A 21,551-nucleotide genomic window follows, 5' to 3' on the forward strand; every position below is an offset into this window, starting at 1 on the left:
TGAGAATTCTTCAGTGGCTTCTGTTCACGCAGTGGTCTTTCCAAGAGCTACCCATGACTCACATGATCCTGATCATGGATGCATGCAAAAGACATCTTTCTTGGTGGATGGTCTCCCCACTAATTACTCAGGGCAGACCTTTCATTCAACCCCTTCCGGTAGCCACAGTGATGACAGATACCTCCCTGATAGGGTGGGGGGGGGGCATTATATGGGCAGGACAGTCCAAGGCACTTGGCAACCTCATGAGTACCATCTGCACATAAATGTTCTGGAAATGAGAGCCGTGCTCCTGGCATTGCAAGCCCTTCAAAACTCTCTTCCTTCCGGGACCATTGCAATTCAAACAGACAACATGTCAGTGGTGTGGTACATCAACAAGCAGGGCAGAACCAGATCCTATCCCCTGTGTTGAGAAGCACTCAGACTTTGGCAGTGGGCGATTTCCTCCCAACGTTTTCTGATTGCGACGCATATACCTGGGAGATCCAACATTATAGTGGACAGGCTCAGCAGAGCTATCCTCATGCCTCATGAGTGGTCTCTGAATCAGGAAGTTGCAGATCTTATTTTCCGCAAATGGGGACAGCCTTGCTGTGATCTTTTTGCCACCCCCTTCAACAGCAAATGCAGCAACTACTCCCTTTTTCCGCTTCCAGGTCACACACCCAGAGACGGTCTAGTCCACGATTGGCCTCAGGGACTTCTTTATGCTTTTCCTCCGTTTCCCCTGATACTGAAACTCATACAGAAAGCAAAATCATTGGGTTGCAAAATGATCCTCATTGCCCCCTACTGGCCTCGACAGATATGGTTCCTGTTCCTGCACCATTACCTTCTTGATCAACCCTGGACTCTGGACCCAATTCCAGATCTCCTGATTCATCAATCAGGCGGGTTGCATCATTCCCTCCAAACTCTCCAGCTCACAGCTTGGTTGCACCACTTCCAACCTTAGCCAGGCTTCCCAGCATTTCCCCAGCAGTATGTGAGATTATCGTCTCCTCTCACAAGTCTACAACAAGAAAAACTTATGCTAGCAAATGGAAATGTTTTTCTTGTTGGGCAGAGGCTAGGAATGTGGATCCCTTTTCAGCCCCAGTCCACGAAATCCTGGAATTCCTAGCACACCTGTTTCACTCCGGGTCCGCTTCCGCTATGATCAGGGTACAATTAGCTGCCATTTCTAACTTTCATGTTGGTTTGTCAAATTCTAACATTATGTCTCATAAGCTCTGTAAAGCTTTTTTGAGAGGGACAACTCTTCTTAGGCCTCCAGTGAGAGATCCCCCTCCTCCTTGGGACCTTAATTTAGTCCTAACTTCCTTAATTCTGCCCCCTTTTGAACCAGCAGTGTCCTGCTCCATCAAGTTTCTATCATGGAAGACACTCTTTCTGGTAGCTATTACTTCAGCCAGGCACGTCTCCGAACTTCAGGCACTATGTGTTCATCCTCCCTACTTGGTTTTTCATGAGGACAGGGTTGCTCTGAGGACTAATCCTTCATTTCTTCCTAAAGTCTGCTCAGAAAATAATTTAAACCAATCTATAGATCTTCCTGTGTTTTTCCCTAATCATACCAACAAGGCAGAGTACAAACTACACCAATTGGACGTTCATAGACAATTGCGTTTTTACCTGCACAGAACTAAAGAAACTAGGAAGTCGGACCAATTATTCCTTTCTTATGCCTTGGGTAAACAAGGTCTCCCAGTTTCCAAGGTAACCTTATCTAGATGGTTGTCACACACTATTACTTTCATTTATCAGTTAAGGAACAAAGAGTTACCTATTAAACCGAAAGGTCATTCTACTAGGGCCTTGGCCACCTCTGTAGCCTTCCAGTCTAGGTTGCCCATGGATTCTATCTGTGCAGCTGCCTCGTGGGCAAACCCTCATACCTTTATTTCCCATTACAAGCTGGATATGGTCTCCAGGAGCAGAGCTGACTTTGGTTCCACTGTTCTGAAGAGTCTGTTCCACTGAGCCACCCAGGATATTAGGTGCTAGGGACGCTGTCCCAACCAGCAAGAATGAAGGCGAGATAGACAACTTAAAATAAAGAAGTTATGTACCTACCATAACATTCTATGTTAGCTGTCTTCATCTCACCTTCTTTCTTGTGTCCCACCCTCCGTCCCCCTGTCCTAGTGGACCGAGAGGAGTCCTGTTTCACTGGCTGTGTGTTCTCTTATTTTTCCTCTATTGACTTAGAGAATATGGCAGGTAAAGTCAACCTATTTTTTAGAGTGGTTTATTCTCTTGCTATGTCTGGAGTTAGCTATTTCAAATGAGATCTGGGTAGCTATCGCTAGACATCATGGGATAAGGGGTAGCCTCGAGCCAATAAACAGCTCTCAAGGTATTGAAGATGGCTGAGTCGGAGCCGAGGATCGGCTCCGATCCCAACCAGCAAGAAAGAAGGTGAGATGAAGACAACTAACATGGAACGTCATGGTAGGTACATAACTTCTTTTTTCTTGTCATATCTGAAGAAGTGTAGCTGGAATCACCTGTAATATAAAAATGTGGGATGGTGCTGGTCTGACAGGCATACAAAGCACATTAGCATGCCACAAAGTGCATCATGAATGCCCTCATGATGCTTGGCACAGACATCCAGTATTCATTTACTGTGGTTATACACCACCTGGCTGTTCATGGAGTGATACCTATGACTGTTGACATAGACATAGATAGCATGTGCTCTGAGGCAATCTGGAGATCTTGCATCAACTGTGTTCATGCAACCTGATTCTGTGGTATCCACTATATGTTCCTGTATGAAGCATCAGGCACTGAAGTAACTGAAGTAGAATATGTATGACTGGGCTTTGAGTTATAACAGTCCTGTTTCCAGGAGGTGTATGAAAAGTGCCAATGGCCAGGATGGTAACAACCATAAAGGCTCTCATATGTACAGTGGATATAAAACGTTTACACACCCCTGCTAAAATGCCAGGTTTTTATGATAAAAAAATGAGACCACAATAAATCGTTTCAAAGCCTCTGCCACCTTTAATGTGACCTATAACCTGTACAAGTCAATTGAAAAACAAACAAATCTGTTAAGGGAAAAAATATAAAAGAATAAAAAAAGTACAGTAAGCTGGTTGCATAAGTGTGCACACCCTTAAACTGATACTTTGTTGAAGCACCTTTTGATTTAATTACAGCATTCAGTCTTATTGGGTACACACCTGCCATCAATTAAAAAGACTCTGATTAACCCAGATAAAGTTCAGCTGTCCTAGTAGGATTTTACTGAGATGCACTCAATTGCCTTCTACAGCAAAAGCCATGGTTCACAGAGAGCTTACAAAGCATCAAAGGGATCTCATTGTTGAAAGGTATCAGTCAGGAGAAGGGTGCAAAAAATTTCCACAGCATTATTACCATGGAACACAGTGAAGACAGTCATCAAAAAGTGGAGAAAATATGGGACAACAGTGATGTGGCAAAGAATTGGACATCCCTCCAAAATTGATGAAAAGACAAGATGAAAACTGGTCAGGGAGGCTGCCAAGAGACCTACAGCAACACTGAAGGAGCTGCAGGAATTTCTGGCAAGTACTGGTTGTGTACTACATGTGACAACAATCTCCCGTATTCTCCATATGTCTGGACTATGGGGTAGGGTTGCAAGACGGAAGCCTTTTCTTACACAGAAAAACATCCAGGCCAGGCTAAAATTTGCAAAACAATACATTGTGTTTGAAAAGCATGTGTGAAAATGTGCTATGGTCTGATGAGGCCAAGGTTGAACTTTTTGGCTACAATTCCAAAAGGTACATTTGGCACAAAAATAATACTTTGCATCCCCAAAAGAACACCATCCCCACGGTGAAGCATGGTGGTGGCACTAAGATGCTTTGGGGATGCTTTTCTTCAGCTGGAACTGGGGCTTTAGTCAAGGTGGAGGGAATTATGAACAGTTCCAAAAAACAGTCACTTTTGTCCCAAAACCTTCAGGGGTCTGCTAGAAAGCTGAAGATGAAGAGGAATTTCACCTTTCAACATGACAATGACCTCAAGCATGCATCCAAATCAACAAAAGAATGGCTTCACCAGATGGCCCAGCCAGACCCCAGACCTAAATCCAATAGAAAATCTGTGGGGTGACCCGAAGAGGGCTGTGCACAAGAGATGCCCTTGCAATCTGACAGATTTGGAACGCTTTTGCAAGGAAGAGTGGGCAAATATTGCCAAGTCAAGATGTGTCATGCTGGTAGACTCCTACCCAAGAAGACCGAATGCTGAAATTAAATCAGAAGGTGCTTCAACAAAGTATTAGATTAAGGGTGTGCACACTTATGCAACCTGCTTATTGTATGTTTTTTATTTTTTATATTTTTTCCCCTAACAGATTTGTTTGTTTTTCAATTGAATTGTACAGGTTATAGGTCACATTAAAGGTGGGAAAAGTTTTGAAATGCTTTATTGTGGTCTCATTTTTTTACATCACAAAAAACTGGCATTTTAACAGGGGGGTGTAAATTTTTATATCCACTGTAGGGGGACTGGATGCCCTGTAATACCTTATTCACCTACCCCTAGACCCAGGTTACATGGGAGATTAAGGTGCACCCATTCATGCAGATTTTGTCCTGTTGCACCTGCCTCCCAGTGAGAGAGCTGCACAGAGATCTCAAGTGAAACTGACAGTGTGTCTGCAGCACACATCTTGTGCCATATTAGCTAGATTCACAGTGCCAGCTATCAGGTTAACAGTGCTGGCTGGATTGAAGTTCATAAGCATAGTCAGTGCACTCCCTTCTCTGCACTGAACTCACTTATTGACTTGTGAAGTATACACTGTGTTTATGAATCGCACCTTTTGATACTTACAGTTTACCTTTAGGTTACACTCTGTTTTTTTAATCAACAAAATTTGTATAAAATATACATATATTTCTGCACTCTTCTCAGTTCACTGGTGCACTGATCTGTTAAAAAAGCTACCTGACAAGATATTTCAGTATGGTTATATACATTTCTATGTCTCAGTGAATATTTACTTCCCATCTAGTATAACTAAGCAATATAGCATGTTTGGGTGTAAGAATAGGTTCATAGGAGATTACTAGGTTATGGCTTAAGGGCTGTTACAAGCCTAGCCAATATAACCCAATTTTATCCACTATATGGCTCTTAGGGGTAAGAGGATGGCATGGATTTGCTCCTGTGCATTAAGTATCTAAAAGACTGCTCTTGTCCATAAGGGACATAGGCACTACCCCAGCTGTGAATTTGTGATTCCCCATCCATTGATCCATACTGCTTTTGAAGATGGCCAGGAAAGGGCTTTTCTTAATTTGAATAGGAAGCCTGTTCCAAAGAGGCGATCTCTGAGATGCATATCTGTTTCTCCAGCAAGTTTTATTTGAGTTGCTGACTAAGTTTAGATCCCTAGATTAGGTGACCCTCATATTGTTTGACCTGTGGATGTGTAGCACCTTCATCAGGGCTAGATTTGTGGGTGCCTTGTAGGTCAGGCATAGGTCACCCTTAATAGTCGGTAGGAGATACAGTAAAGGGATAGGGCGTTTAGTCTGTCTGCATACTTCATGTTGTTTTCACCATGTATTTTCTTTGTGAGGAACCTCTGAGGTCACTGCAGCTGCTGTAAGTGCCTAGTCAATTACATGCTAAAATGGCACACTGTACTCAATTATTGGTCTAATGAGTGCTGAGTACAGTGGGACAATAATTTCCTTGGATCTGGATGCCATATTTTTACTTATAAATTGTGCCACATAAAAGGACTTCCTAACCACTGTGGACATATGGCTATCAAAGTTCAGACCACTGTCTATCTGTATACCTAGATCTTTCACCTCTGAGTCTACTGTTAGGGCTGTGCTATTGATGTCATAATATGTAAGGGTATTTGACTTCCCAAAACATATGATTATGCATTTTTTTGCATGTAGTTTAAGGCCATGGTTCTGGCACCATCATTTGACTGACCTAGACCCTCCTGAAGGATATCTACATCACTGGAGGATTCACTGATTGCCACCAGCTTGCAGCTGTTGGCAAACTTTGTCATCCAAAGCCTTCCACAATAGCCTTGACTTCAGATAAGTATATTTTGAACAGGAGTGGTCCTACCACTGAGCCCTGTGGCACACCACTAGTAACTGGCAAATTGCTGGATATGGATTCATCCACTTTAACCATGTGTCCTGTCTGTGAGGCAATTAGTTGTCCATCTGGTGACATAGGGATTTATGCCCAGTTTTGTGAGTTTATTAATAAAACCTGTGTGGGGAATTGCATCAAATGCCTTTGCCAGGTCATGGTAGGTGGGTTTTGCTGTTTTATCATCATCCTTGGCCTTAGTGACTTTCTCAATGAAATCCACCAGATTGAGTAGGCATGGCCTGCCCTTGACAAAGCCAAATTGGGTATGGGCCAGTGTTTGGGAGTTTCCTTTGTCATTATTTATCAGGTCCGTGATTATTCTTTTCATGGCTTTATATGTGCGACCAGTCAAACTTATTGTCTGCAATTTCCCAGATAAGTAGGTGGTCCCCCTTTATTCCCAGGGATAACTGTTGTTGTCCTCCACTTTATCGGGACAAAGGCAGTCAAGAGGCTGTGGTTAAATAAAGATCCTAATGGGCCTGATAAGTCCTGATTTAAGGTGTTTAAGAGGCAACCTGGTATATCATTAGGCCTCATTAAAGTCATGTTTTTAGGTTTAGAGAGCAGAATGGCAATCTGTTCTTTGGTGATAAATGGTAATGGAGTGGTGGAGGGTATTTCTTGGGGGAGAACTGGGGGATGATGGGGAGGTAAAATTTGAGCTGAATTTATCGACCAGCACATCTGCTATATCTTCTGGTTGAGTATAGGTCATGCCATCTACAACTAAGTACATGCATTGTTTGTTGTTGCCCTTAAGATTGCGGTCATAACTGAAAAATGCCTTATGGTTATTCTTAACATTGGAGGCTGTTTTTACCTCAAAGTCAGAGGCTTGAATAGTTCCCAGATTCACTTGTTTATACTAATGAGGGACGTTTTGCTCTGTTGTGCACATTTCCTCTTACTTCTCAATAATTTTCTTTCTTTTGTTGTGCAACCTACTAATACCAGGGGTCCAACAGGGTGGTTTGCTTTTGCAGTTTGACCTGGGTTTATTTTGATCTGTACTGCCATTTCTATGCAGTTTTTATATGGTCATACAGGGCTTTTGTGTACACCTCTGCATAGGTTTCTTTGTTTTCTGGTTTGGGCAAGCTTGAAAACTAGCTGTGTCATCCCTTAATAGGCAGTCATTTACCTGAGAGTAGTTCTTAAAGTTTTGGGGGTTGGGTGGGGGGGCTAGTTTTACCTTTATTTCAAGGGAGATTGTTTTGTGATCTGATATTACCAGTGAGGACATTACAGTGAGAGAGGTGGTGCAACACTCTGCCATATTTGTGAGTACCAGATCTAAGATTTTTATTTCCCTAGTGGGAGTGCAGACTCGTTGCTCCAGGGCATTTGAATTTACCAAGTCAAGAAATCTTTGGGCCTGCATGTTAGTGGTTGTGTATGCCTCCCAATTAATGGAAGGATAGTTAAAATCATCCATGAATATGACATTGGACTGGATGGTGAGTGATTTTGGTAACTTCAGGTATGATGTACGGGTTTCCTGGTTCATGGTGGAGAACGTGTAGCTAGCAAGAATGTGGTAATGGATTTTTCTCATGGTTAGTTGTTCATGGAGTAGCTCAAGCATGTCATATTGTTTGACCAGCCTTGAGGTGTTTGCATCCTTTATGCACATAGATACACCTCTACCTTTTGCTCTTTCATGTTCTGTGGGTGGTCGGAATGTATAAAAGGCATTATAGCCATCACTGCTTGAGCGCTTTCCATGGCTATGAACCAGGTTTCAATAACTGGACAGATGTCAGCATTCAACAGTGTAAGGAGAGTTTCCAGGGAGTGCAGTTTATTTGTTGATGCTCTTAGCATTGAGCAGTAATACCTTTAGCTTGTCCTGACTAGTTTTTGTTCTGTTGGAAGGTTTGTCTGTTTGGCAATGCCAAAAAAGGCACCATAGGAGTGGATAATGTTTTGGCAACTATCAGAAAGCCTAGAGGTGACAAGTGAAGACTATTTCTACCAAAGCAGCATGGCCTGTCAACTATGTCTTCCCAGGTTGACAAGTATTGGACCCCTTTGGAATAACACCACTATGGAACTGATTACCCAAGGCTGGTGTGATCTAACCATGAAAGTGAAGCTTAACTGACTAAGTAAAACCATTAGTGTGTAAACCTGTATTACTTACACACAAACATAATACTTCACTGTTGTATAGTGCTTTTTTAAAATCCTATCACCGCATGATGGAACTTTATTTCATTTCTGTTTTGGTTTGTTGGAGCATTAGCTGTATTTTTTGAATGCTAAATAGTGTTGTAGTTTTGCATTAATTAGTATTGTTTGGGGAGTGCATTTTAAACTTGGGTTGTTGTGCGTTTAAAAATATGGTATTCTGGTAAATAAACCGTAGAATGACATTACAGTTTATATATCTGTTTTTAAATAAGGCCACTGCATTTTTAGAATTTCTTTCTTTCCCATATGTTTATCTGAATAGTTTGTGGGGTGCATTCTGCTGCACAGCTCGTGTACTCTGTTTTAATGTGCATGCAGTGACATTGCACAGGGATTCAGTACATCTGACATATTCAGTATGTTGTCAATTTATATATTTTGTATTGTGTAAAAGTGGTACATCTTTGCACAAGGCATTTGAATTCTGAATAATTGTTACGCTAATCTGAATAGCGGTTATGTTTTTTTTAATAAAAACTTTTTGCACATATGTAACAGTTAGGCTACAGGAAAAGGCTGTCATTTTTTATTGTTTCAGTATCCACAGTGTTCTGTATTTTATCACATCCTACTGAACTCATTTTATGTAGATAATTAAGGATTTACCATGGCCAGACTAATTGCTTTGTCCAACCAGGTCTTCTGTTTTGTAATACTAAGTAGTTTCTATTATATAGTGGTAACTAACCAACCAGTGTAAAATAAGCATGAATAATATATGTTGCATGACTAACAAAAACAATTTTGTTACTTTTTTGTAGGTCCTTGGCCTGGTTCTTTTCGCAATTGCATTTTTAACTTGTGTAGTCCTTTTGGTGGGCTACAAAGTTTACAAGTATGATCATACCTGCCCAGAAGGATTCGTGTTTAAGGTAAAAAAGAAATCTTAATAAAACTGAATTTTATGTTGGTAATAATTGCAGGAAGACAAAGTAAGACTACTGTCTCAGTTATATAAAACAGAAGACAAAATGCAAGTTGTGAACTATTGTACATCATAAAGGTGAAAAGGTGTGTTCTGTGAGTAACTAAGTTCCCCTGAACAAAAAAAATGCCCAAAAGAAATATGAAAAAATAAAGAATGTCTGAAGGAGATTTGAGTAAGTGGCATTAATTTAACTGGGGGACAAAATGTTATTATAGCATACATTATAAAACTGGTCTTCAGTACTTCAAGGCATTGGTCTTTTGCAGTTAATTGTTAAAGAACAGTTTAGACAAGAAGTGTCATGACTTTTAAATTCATTTAACAGAATGTTTTTTTTTTATTTTTTTACAAATCTCTACCTTTTCTGTCTAGTGGCATTTTTTTATAAAAAATATGCAAACATCTTAAAATTCTTGAACACGTTATTCTGTTTATACAAAGTATTGCACACCTGTTTCTAGATGCCACTTTGCCATTGAATACTTGTCAGTTGACAGGTGACTGAATCTGAATCAGAGTTATTCTGTGTCTCTGCATTCAGTACATCCAAATAATAATTTTTGCTTCATAATAATGTTCTTATTTTTTTTCTTTACTGTTTATGTTTGTCACCACAAACAAGTAGTGCTTTCATATTGTCTAGTACCTTTGCTATTAGTCAAAAGGCTGAATACAAGCAGTAGTTAATTAAGTAAATGTCCATTTTTTTTAATTTGTTCATCACTTTCATATTGGCTGTTCAAAATGTTCATAGATATCCTGTCCGCACTTCCCTACACTTCATTACATTCTTTCAAAAGTTCCTTCTTGCCTTCATGCCCAAGAGGCTGTTTGTCCACTTTCATGCCCCTCAGTACTTTTTAAAGCTGTCCATGAAATAAAAGATTATTGCACCGCAGACTTTTGTATTTAATATGTTTCTTCTGTAATTTGTATTTTATCAACATGAATATCTGGAACATTCTCATTTAATCCTCTTTAACTAAGTGGATTTACTGGAATAACAAATATTTACGTGGTTCTGCTCTTGTATTGCCACTGTTGTTAATCATAACAAAGCATTCCCTCTCATTATCAGCTGTTGCTTCTCCCAAAACCTTCACTCTCATCATCAGCTGTTGCTTCTCCCAAAACCTTCACTCTCATCATCAGCTGTTGCTTCTCCCAAAACCTTCCCTGTCATCAGCTGTTGCTTCTTCCAAAACCTTCACTCTCATCATCACCTGTTGCTTCTCCCAAAACCTTCCCTCTCATCATCAGCTGTTGCTTCTTCCAAAACCTTCACTCCCATCAACAGCTGTGGCTTCTCCCCTTTAGATGCTAATGACTTTACTATACAAAGTTTGTGCATAAAGAAATGGGAAACTCAAGTCCATCATACTTTTGGAGAATTATAAAAATGATAATATACTAAATTAAGCAGAACTGTGTAAAAAAAAATCACCATAGCAGACTGAAGGAATCATGTTGAGTCACCAAACAGCTTTTAATCCACAAGCCATTTGGTTGAAAAATATCAATAAACACTTTTAATGAATTAAAAAAAAATCTTTTTTGCAGGGGCACCCCCAAATTTTATGTACTAGCTCCAAGGTCAAATGACAGTGGGGAGAACTGCAATTTTAGTGATGTCAAAGTAATACTCAGCAATATTTTTTTTGATCAAACAGCTTTTAATTTAGGTTCACGGGTACTTACTAGACTATTAATCTGTGAGGATCTTAAGAAGCTTGGCCCTGCATTCCCATGTTAATTTTTATAATACCCATTTGTTAACTAGGTAGGTCCACTGGACACACGGTCCCTTTTTTTAGGAGCATCTCAAAAGCAATGTCTGATTAAGTGACTTGCTCAGGGTCATACAGTAAGCAAATGAAGGCTGATGGAATCACACCCTATTTGACAGGAACTATAGTTCACAGCCTTAGCCCTCAGTAACCAAGTAAACCTTCTCATAACAGTTTCAGTAGCAACAGCTCTGGAAAAGGCATCAGCTGAATCATAAGAATGCTTTGAAAGAGTGTTTAGCCACTTGAGGCACAGAAGCAATAAGATTACGCAAAGATGATTTTCCTCAGAAAAGACACAATAATCTATAATGTTCCCCATATTCTCAAAGGAAGCAAGCATAAACTTTAACATGTGAACCTGGCAAATAAGAATTCTGAAAATGACTGTAGCAGAAGAATACATGTTTTCCCAAAATCTTTCAAAGGCTTATCACTCCTTATCATAGAGAGAGGGATTAACATTTACTAGATGCAGAGTAGCAGGAGAATTTACCAAGGAAATCACTGCTGGATCAAACCTGGGTTAGAAAATACAAATGTATATGACTAAGAAACTTTGTACAATCTATCTGGTTTCTTGAGGGCAGTGGACTGTCTGTCAGACAAGTTACTAGCTGTAATAAAAACATCTTTCAATGCTGGAAGAATGGCAGAGACAGGAATAGGTTTAGTAAGCTTCAGTTGTAAATAAATCATAGTAATTCTTTAGAGACACTGGAATATCAATATGTTCCCAATGAAACAAATTAATCATTTTTGAATATGCTTTCAGGAAATGAAAATCCTTCAAACGGACTATCAGAACAAACACTTTCCTCACAGTCAGAATCAGATACCTGAGGAGAGAAAGCAGTTGTCCCATCACAATCACTTTCTTGTTCAGTATCCTGAAAATATTCAGACAGGGAAGAATTTATTTTCTTCTTACCAGTAATGCTAAAACTAGTATGATCAAGAGGCTGAACTAAATGCTGAGCCAAGCACAATAAATCAGTCCAGTCCAAAGTAAAAGATACAGGGGATGATTAATGTCTAACTTTATACTTTTTTGCCAAGCATTTCTATAGAAGCAGACCAACGTCTGACAGGCAAATCTTCACTAGGGACAGGCATACCAGACTAGCTAAACAGAGGGGTATCCCCTGCTCCTTCCTCTGAGACTGACAAGAGTGTTTTTCTCTTGTCTGCCAAGGGCACTTCAGCAGTGACATAGGACATGTCTAACCCACAGCCAGTGGTGGATATAGGCACTACACAAGAGGAAGCCAAGGAAAAGGGTGAATGCTATGAGGAATCAGAATTGGCCACAACAGAGTCACTCTTCTGCAGTGGTAGCAAATTTGAAGCCTGTTGAAGTGGCAAAGGCTGCTTGGAAATGTTTTCCTTTGTGTGTGTGGAAGAAAGAACAACCAAGGGACTGGTAAGTTGTTCCATGGGTGGAGATGAAAATAGTGCCTGAAACTTGGGTAAGAGTGACAATAGCAGTCAAGGAAAAACACACAAAAACTTAGTTTTAACAACATTTTATATAAAAGTAAAAAGCTTCATTTCACAATAAAGGTGACTACAGTGTCACATGGCAGTCAGTAAAGTGTACTTGTTCCTAGCTAACAATAAGACATTTCACATAATATGTTAAGTTTCTGGAATAACAATAACATTTAGAAGATTATTTTTCCCTGAAGAGGACTTATCTGCCCAGCAATGGAAAACCATTAGCTGATAAGTGATCCCTGAGAGTCCACAAGAGGAGTGATGTTTGGCAGCAGGAAAGATCTGAAGGGCTTGGCACCCAAATCATCAGTATTCTTCTGTTATTCTACTGAGCTGGTAATAGTTTGGGTTTTTTGCTTTCACAGTAGAAGGCTTCTCTGTAGTAATGCCTATCCATAAAATCTGTGGGAAAAAAAAATAAAATAGAAAATCACATAAAAATTAGACTGACTTCAATATTAGTAAAATATTTTTGAAAGCATTATAATAAGGTTTCTACCCTAAAATTATATGTGATAGTGCTACTGATCACCATGGATCAAGGTAGATCCTGCCACAGGGATTTAGTTACACCCTACTCCAGTGTAGTGTAGGCAGTAGATTTAGGGTATGTGTTGATGCTATAATACTGGATCTTTTAGAACCATTCATTCCACTTCTGTATAATGGTTTACTGAATTTGTTTGGGTAAGTTCCATGTTAATAGATATATAGCAAATTGGATTCAGAACTGGTTATTAGATCAGCCTTTTCAAGCTATGTTAGAAAGTGACCAGAACTGTATAAATAGGGTTGCCATCCATTCTGCCTTCTATGAGACCATCCTTATTTCAGTCTGTGTGTCCCAACCTCTGCAGCAAACATGAGTGGGAATATAATATCTCCATGGCAGGAATTAAGATCAGACCATGATGCAATTGCAGCATATGTTGTTTAAAGAACAGCCATTGTATTTTGTATTTTTTTTTCTTTACCTTGAGCCATTTTTACATCCCCTAAAGAGATAGAGAACAACAATGACTGGTTGTGGATCTGTTAGCCCACAGGGCTAATCTGTGCTGTAAAAGATTGCAGTTGCTTCCCACTACATGCTGGGGGTGGTGGCTCAGACTGAGCCTGATAAATTAGTGACAATAAACCCATGTTTGTGTTACCATGGTTTAATCACATGTTTTAAACATTTCTTTAACATATCATTAATATATTTTAAAATTGCAAAGAATGTGAAACTGTAAAGGAGTAAAATGGGATGAGGACCTTTTATGGATTGTGCTCTATACGATTTGATGAGAGGGACACCAATTTGATGCAAGGACTAATAGAGGGAAACTCATTATGTAAAGGTTGTCACATTTCTGCAAGTGCATATAGCTTTATCAGGTGCACACCTGGCAAATCTGTTCCTTTGTTCTGCTTGTTGACTTCACTCTCTTTTTAATGTTGTAAGCAATGTTTGTGATTGTCCCACAATTTAAAAGGCTTATGGCTCATGTTTATTGATGTAGTTGATGAAATGCTGTTAAAAGACAGCACAAGTACATTTGCTAAAACACAATTTTGTTAAAACAATATATTGCCAGTGTGAGTGGTTAGATATAAATGGTTTTCTGCACCTCTTTAGCAATAAAAATGCATCAGATATATTACAGAGTAAATCATTTTTAAGTAGTTGTTAGAGTACGTATGAATGGGAAGCACCTTAATCTTAAATGATCAAAATTACTGTAGAGAAGTACACCACAGGGATGTTTCTCAATTTCAGGAGATATACAGTATGCACCTCAATATGCAGCCTACTGGCAGGGATAATGGACATTAAAAATTTCCTTTACAACTTTGAAGCATGTGGTCCAGGATTTCCTTCCCACAGCTTGCACTGCCTAACTGTGTGACTGTCAGCAAGCCACTTAACCAGACAGCGCTCCCAGGCTGAGTCTAAAAGGTCCATACAGATCAGTGCTCTACCCCAGATAGCAATGTGTGTGTGTGTGTGTGTGTGTGTGTGTGTGTGTGTGTGTGTGTGTGTGTGTGTGTGTGTGTGTGTGTGTATAGAGATGGTTGCATGATTTGTAACTTTAAAAATGGTTACTGCCATTACTTGACAATGACCTGTTTTTGTTTTAGGTAGGATAGTCCATTAATGGTGGGTGGTGTGGCTGAGTTTGCAAAGATAGTATATTTTTGTTAAGAAACACATTTTTGGTTAATATGCGTAATTATGATGGTGACAGAGTAAACTGGGACCAGCCTTGCCCCCACATGAGTTATTTATTAATTTTATTTCTATCAAGTTAGGATACTATTGATGGTTGATGTGTTTCTGTTATTACAAAATGTGGGATGGTTCTTGATACATATTCATGATTCTTTTAGTATTTAATAACTGAGTCAGTTTTCCAAGTTTGTTCTACATTTTCCTTTTCCCACAAATACCATAATATGTAAAGACGTGTAATGTTTCACTCAAGTTAATTTCACTGTGAAAGAAGCTTACATGAAGCAATAAAGAATTATGGGTAGCACAGACTGCAGATGATTCATCACATTATGATAGACCCTTATCAGCAGCTGATCTATTTACATCTACTCCATGGTGTTGGGATAGGTTGGTGGCCAACCACTATATGCATTATAACTGTGTAATAATGGCCAAAAGTGATATTTCTAGGTACCAAATGTGACACAGAAAATGTTCTGTATGTTAAGGCATTGATCTGCTTATCAGTGTTAGATTGTATAGAACATAGTGTTTTCAAACTTACCATTCTGATTATAAAATAAACATTTTTGTGTTTGTGTCAGTGCTTGAGAAATAGATTTATTACAGTGTTTTTCAAGCATATTATGTATTTATCCCCAGTGGGTGACTTTTACTTGGATGACACCTACATATAAGATTCAGACTAGTCTTCAGTAAGCCACTCTTCCCTTTGAATTTGTTAGAAAAATATCTTATGGCTGTCATATTTTACGAGTAACTGGCATCATTTTCCATCAGTTTCCATCCCTATACTGTCATAGTCAAACCTAGATAAGTACACCAGAGTATCAGGATTTGAAGACCGTTTTTATTTAGTTATTTTACATAATATAAGTTAATGAGGTTGAGACTATATCATAGAAACCCTAAATTAGTTCCCTGCAGCATTATTAATAGTTTGTAAGCACCAGAATACATATTTGTTTATCTACATCATGAAACGTTTATATAGGTGTCTTCAGATGATTTTAAGTGTCAATTAACCTCAGACAGTTGTTAGCAAGGCCACTGTTTCAAACAGTTGATTATGGGAAACATCTAGTAAGATTTAAATGTTATAATTACAACTTGGAATAGTTTTCTAGTGCAAATGAGCAATAGTTGAGATGGCTTAGTTAATGTTCCAAGTTAAAGGTGTTCATTTCCCTTATAAAGCCTTATGAGTCTTTTTGCATCTTAAACTACTAAAATAAATCATTATTTCATAGTGGAATAGTGCAGAGAGTGGAGCAATGTCTGTGATTTTTATAAGCATAAGTAATAAACTAAACAAAAGGATATTATTGTAAATATTTCAGTTTTTCTTCTTATATTAGGAATAGATGTTGTTTGGGTAGTTATAAGCTCTGTTCCCAAGCTAATTACCACAGAAGTTATTATGATCAGGTTCTGTGGGAAGGTGGGCTTACTATTATGGGAATACTGTTCTCATTGTCAGTATGGGTAATACCTCATATACTACGTGGGGTTTCATGGTCACATGTACAGTAAGATACACCTATCAATCTTCTAACATGCAACGTAACACTGAGGATTTTCCACCTAACAGGGCAGTCAGACAGACCTTTGTGAGTAAACCACTAGCTTCCACAATTTTGCAATAAATCAAAAAACCTTGGAAGATGTCTAAATTAAGTATATCATCTAGGAATCTTAATGGACTACAGGTGAATTCTAACAGAAAACAGTGTTAGCATGTGATTTACAATATGAAAATGAGTATATACTTTATACAAGGCACTCAGATGTGTGTTTCACAATCAGATTTGTATAAGAAAAACTGGAGATCATACATTTGTGTTTCAGGTTACAGATTTGGAGTAGCAGTCCTAATTAAAAATATTGTCCTTTCAAAACAGTGCAAGCCAAGAAAAACACAGAAAGGAGATTCATTATTATCAAATGTACAAGGCCACTCCTGACACTGTATATTTATGGTCCCTCCCTTTTATGCACCATGTTCAGATAGACCAAACTTTCTTAGGAATGTTGCCAGATTATATCCACAATCAAAATCATGATTTCATTTTGAGAGGATTGGAATTTGACCTTGGGCTTATTTTACAATGGAAAGGATACACCAGTGCTTTATAACAAAATAAATATACAACTACGTTATGACTTTAAGGATGATCATGACTTTACGAATCAAATTATGCTATTTATTCATCAGTTAAGGATTTTACCTTCTTTTTGTACTCACATAGATCCCATTTCAATGATATATTTTATTTTCCAAATCTTTGGAAAAAAATAACATTTTAAGTAACATAGAACCAAGATCATTTTTCAGATCACTTACTAATATCTTTCAAAGTGACCTTATTACTAAAAACTATAACTGCTCTAAGATGGAGACTGAATTCACTGCTACTCAAACAGAATGATATCAAAAAGCATATTATGTAAAAAACAAAAAATGCCACACAGAATGCCAGCAAGCTGTATTTTAATCCAGTTTAAGTGCTTTCATTCTAAAACATACAAAACTTATTCAGAAATCAAAAAACAAATTATGTTATTAATCGGGTTCCAGTTTATATAAATCCAAGGGTATTATGTGGGCAACATTTAAACATTCAAAAATGGAAGAGTTAGAGAACAGAGCACACAGAGAAAACTTGAGATTTTCTGCTGTACCAGAGAAGCTGGAAGGAAGAGACTTTATTAATTTTATGAAAGCAAAAATAAGTAGCTAGAATGGAATTCCATGGCAAGATTTGTTAACTGAAAAAGTACACTCTGTATTTGTACCAAACCTGACTGTGAGAAAGCAGCCAAGACTTGTATTAGTAAAGACACAATCATACCAGCAGAAAGAGTTGAATCTGACAAAACTATGGTAGAAAGGCAAAGTATTAAAAACTGGAGACAGTGCAGTGTTTGTGAAATGTATTTACTATACACTAGGCAGAAGATAAATTTATCCCAGCAATCAGGGAATGTGGAAAGACAACTGTGAGATTCAAGCTGCTATATCCAGCTGGCCTCAGAATATTTTCTCCTGGAAGGTCAAAGCCATTTTTGATGCAGAACAGGAGGAAATACAAACAAAAAGTGAGCCATCAAACAGAAGGGGACTCTGCTTTTCATTCTTCTGATAATAAAGCTCATACAGAGATTTTGCCAGTGAAACATTTTCCAATTTTCCAAAGGAAGATGCTGGAAAGACAGAAAAAAGCACAGGAGTTGACTAAAGAAATAGGAGTACCTTGGACTTCAACCAGAATCTGGGCTTGGGAGATAAACAAGAAGAAGACTGGCAACACTGCAGTTAATGAATAAATGGGAGATTATAAACTATCATGAAATTTGTGGAATACAGCTTTTCAAAAAAAGTAGCTGAGAAATACTGGATTTCTCTTGACTTAAACATTTCGGTGGACTGAGTCTTATACCCCACTTCATATCATTCATGTTTGGTAGGACAATAAAAAGGAAAAAAAAGAAAAAGTAACTGCAAGTAAAACAACTTGTGTTCTTAACAGTATGTCTATAAAACATTTATAAAATGCATGTTATATAGCAAAGCATTTTCAGTGATTGTTGCATGTGATAAATATACTAAAGTAAACAAGTACTTTTTTTCTTTTTTAGTTTTAAGAAATGTAGGCATTACAATATAAAAAGAGAAGAAAGGCTGGACAAAAGTATGTGTAAGTTAATAAGCTGTAATCTTGGGCTGTTGAGGTTGAGAATGGAGTGTAAAATGCACCGATTATAAAATATGTAGAACTTAAACCACCTAGCACTAAATGCCTCTAAAACCAAATTAATGGTATTTACTCCCTCTAAACACGTCTCTATCAATCCAAACTCTTTTTTAATCACTAGTAACAACAACACATCCTTGGAATTGGTGCCAGAGGCTAAGTTACTTGGGGTTCAAATTGATAGTCAGCTTAAATTCAACTCCCACATACAACTTAACATAAAAAAAACTCATCAAAAACTAGGCATGCTCTACCGACAAAATCGTTTCCTTACACCCTCTACTAAAATCACTCTCTCTTCCACATTCCTGATTCCCTCTCTTCTTTATAGAGCCCCACTCCTGACTAACCTACAATCTTCCCTCAAAACACAACTTTCCTCATGCTACAATAAAATAGCCAAATTCGCTACTAGTCATAAAGCATCTACTCACCATTGTTCTTCTCTCCACAAACTAGAATGGCTAGAACTACGCAACCAACTCATCTATTCTCAACTTACTCTTGCTCATAAGCTCATTTTCAAACCCTTCCTTTGTCCATCTCTTTCCTGTGCCTTTAAAATGCACATCCCCAACAGAGTACTCAGAACTAATAACCAAAACCTAATTGAATTATACAAACCAATATGACCCCCAGGTAAAAATCTCCTATCCTATAGTCTAGCACATCTCTGGAACTCCCTACCTCCAGCTATTCGTACCACTTTCAACCACTTTACATTCAAAAAATCCCTTTACTCCCATCTACTAACCCAGTGAGAATGCTCTTGCACCCATCCTTCATAAAACAAGACTGCCTTTACCTCCTTCCTCCTCCTTACCAACAAGTTCCTTGTTTCTGCCTCTCCTAAAGTATTACTTTGTATCCTTTAGCTAGCTACCTAACTCAAAATGGCTTTCAGTATCTCTATTGAAATGTTTCCATTTTCTAGTCAGTTTCATCAGTAATGTCACCTAAATGTTATACTCTTACTATATAATTTTGTAAATACTGTAATATGAATTGCTTTTATAGTATGTACCATCTGTAATGTTCATCACCAGTATGATGCTTAACTATGTAATTTTGTAAATATTGTAATACATATCCACAAACTATGTAACCTTGTTTCTGGAGCTTTTCTCCCCAGGACTCCATTGAAAACGGGTTCATCTTGGCCCAATGGACTATCCTGGTAAACCAACTGCAAATAAAATAATAAATAAATAAAATAAAATAAATGTTTTCCTTTGAGTTTTACTTAGTTGACTGTCTGGAGTAATGCCATTGGCTTATTCAAATGACAATTTTTTTGTAAGCAAGTGGATTTCAAAATGAGAGACCACAATGCAATGACTAGTTTACCTTAAGCAAATAAATGTTCAGTGTGAGTTGACTGCAGAAGTGGGAAGCTACCCATTCTGTTATTATGTTTCCATGGATGCTGACTAAAGGTAAAAGCAATAAATCAAGAGGTCTGGACTTTGTTTACTGAGAGAAGCATAAATTAAAAAGTACAAGGGCAAGTAACTCAATAAAAAATAAATTCCAAATGATTGGAAGTGAATAAGAGAGAGCAGTTTTTTTGGGTAACTGAATACTTTAATGCATTTACTAGAACAATGTATAATTTAGCTTTTTTTTTTAAATAGTGCACTTTTTCTTAAGGCTAAAAGTTAATGTTTTCTGAAAGCAGACAAGTTGTTTTTCACATCTAGGATGGGAATAAAGATAAGAACAGACAGCAATTAGTGTAAGTAGAAGCACAGGCTATAACATGTACCTTAACATGGATAACCTTAATTTTAGGTTAGTTAATGCCTGTGGGGGCATCTGTCAATTTAGGACATTTGTTCATATCAAAAGGGTTAAACTTCATTATTTGAAGATGCACATAGTCATATGTGTTTGCTTTAAGTTAATAGGTTCTGGGTGTCCTGGGGTGTGTTTTTTTTTTTTTTTTTTTTGTTTAAGGGTTTTCATTAAATCAAAAAGTCTTGCAAAATGTGGCATAGGTTCAAACAGAGATTGACAGGTGGAAAAATAACTTCTTATCATAATGGCTACACATAACTTATTATTTTGGAACATGAGTGACCTCACACATATAGATATAAAGGTAAGTGTATTAGGACACTTACACTTTTATAAGTTATTATAAAGTTTTTATTAAATTTTGATAATAATATTAATTTATTAATTTATTAATCCATTAATGTATCAGGTCAGTGTGGGGGGAATCCATTATAATATATTTTAATGTGTTGTATTCATTATAAGTCTTACCCCTTTAAATGTTTAAGTATCTTGTTCCCTTTAATTAACTAATTGTTTAATTATTTTGATGAATATATAAGGAGTGGTTTTTGTGTAGGTATGCATTTGTCTCCATCTGATGAAGTGGTTTAAATGAAAACACAGTGCTGGTGTAATCGCGTTAGTGGACTGTATAGTCAAACTTATTGTTTCTGCGTTTTATTGGACTGAAGAGTCGTTTTAATAAAGGAATTTGTGTGGATTATGGATTTGTGCCTCTTCCATCTGTTCTGTATTTTTGGTGTTTTGGTGAACATTGGAACAGTGATTCTTTTTGGTTTGTGTTAAGTGTATTAGGAGACACATTTGGAAAGAAGTGATGATGTGAATTTGATAAAGAGAAAAATTTAGGATGGATATTCGGTAGACTGTCAGAGACAAAGGAAAAGGGGAGTACTTATACAAATTGCTATAAGAGCTCCAGTAGTGATACACAAGAGATGAAAGAAAATAGTGGTAGATTTGTGGTAGTAAGGCAAGGAAGGAGGATTACGTTGGCATGAATTTATATTGCATGTAAAACTACTATTGTGGAGCTTAAAAATTTTATGGAAATAATCAGCTTTCAGCAGGGAATATAACCTATAGGTGAGGACTGGAACTTGAATTGTAACAGTGAAGATGTATCTGGGAAACTAGACTAGAAAGAAATTATATATGCATTTAATTGAAAGCTTCAGCACACATCCAATAAATATTTCAGGTCATGCAACAATAACAACTAA

General features: G+C 37.8%; 1 protein-coding gene across 1 annotated transcript in view; it reads left to right on the plus strand.

Moving 5' to 3' along the window:
• NSG1 (neuronal vesicle trafficking associated 1) overlaps positions 1-21,551 on the plus strand; it is a 644,022-nt gene that overhangs the window by 587,428 nt on the left and 35,043 nt on the right. Inside the window, exon 4 of the mRNA XM_044062605.1 lies at positions 9,105-9,215. Within this exon, the coding sequence (XP_043918540.1) occupies positions 9,105-9,215 (111 nt within the window). The remainder of the gene's footprint in view (positions 1-9,104; positions 9,216-21,551) is intronic.

Source organism: Protopterus annectens, chromosome 2.part1, assembly GCF_019279795.1.
Source record: "Protopterus annectens isolate FY-2018-M chromosome 2.part1, PAN1.0, whole genome shotgun sequence".
Classification (NCBI taxonomy): Eukaryota; Metazoa; Chordata; order Ceratodontiformes; family Protopteridae; genus Protopterus; species Protopterus annectens.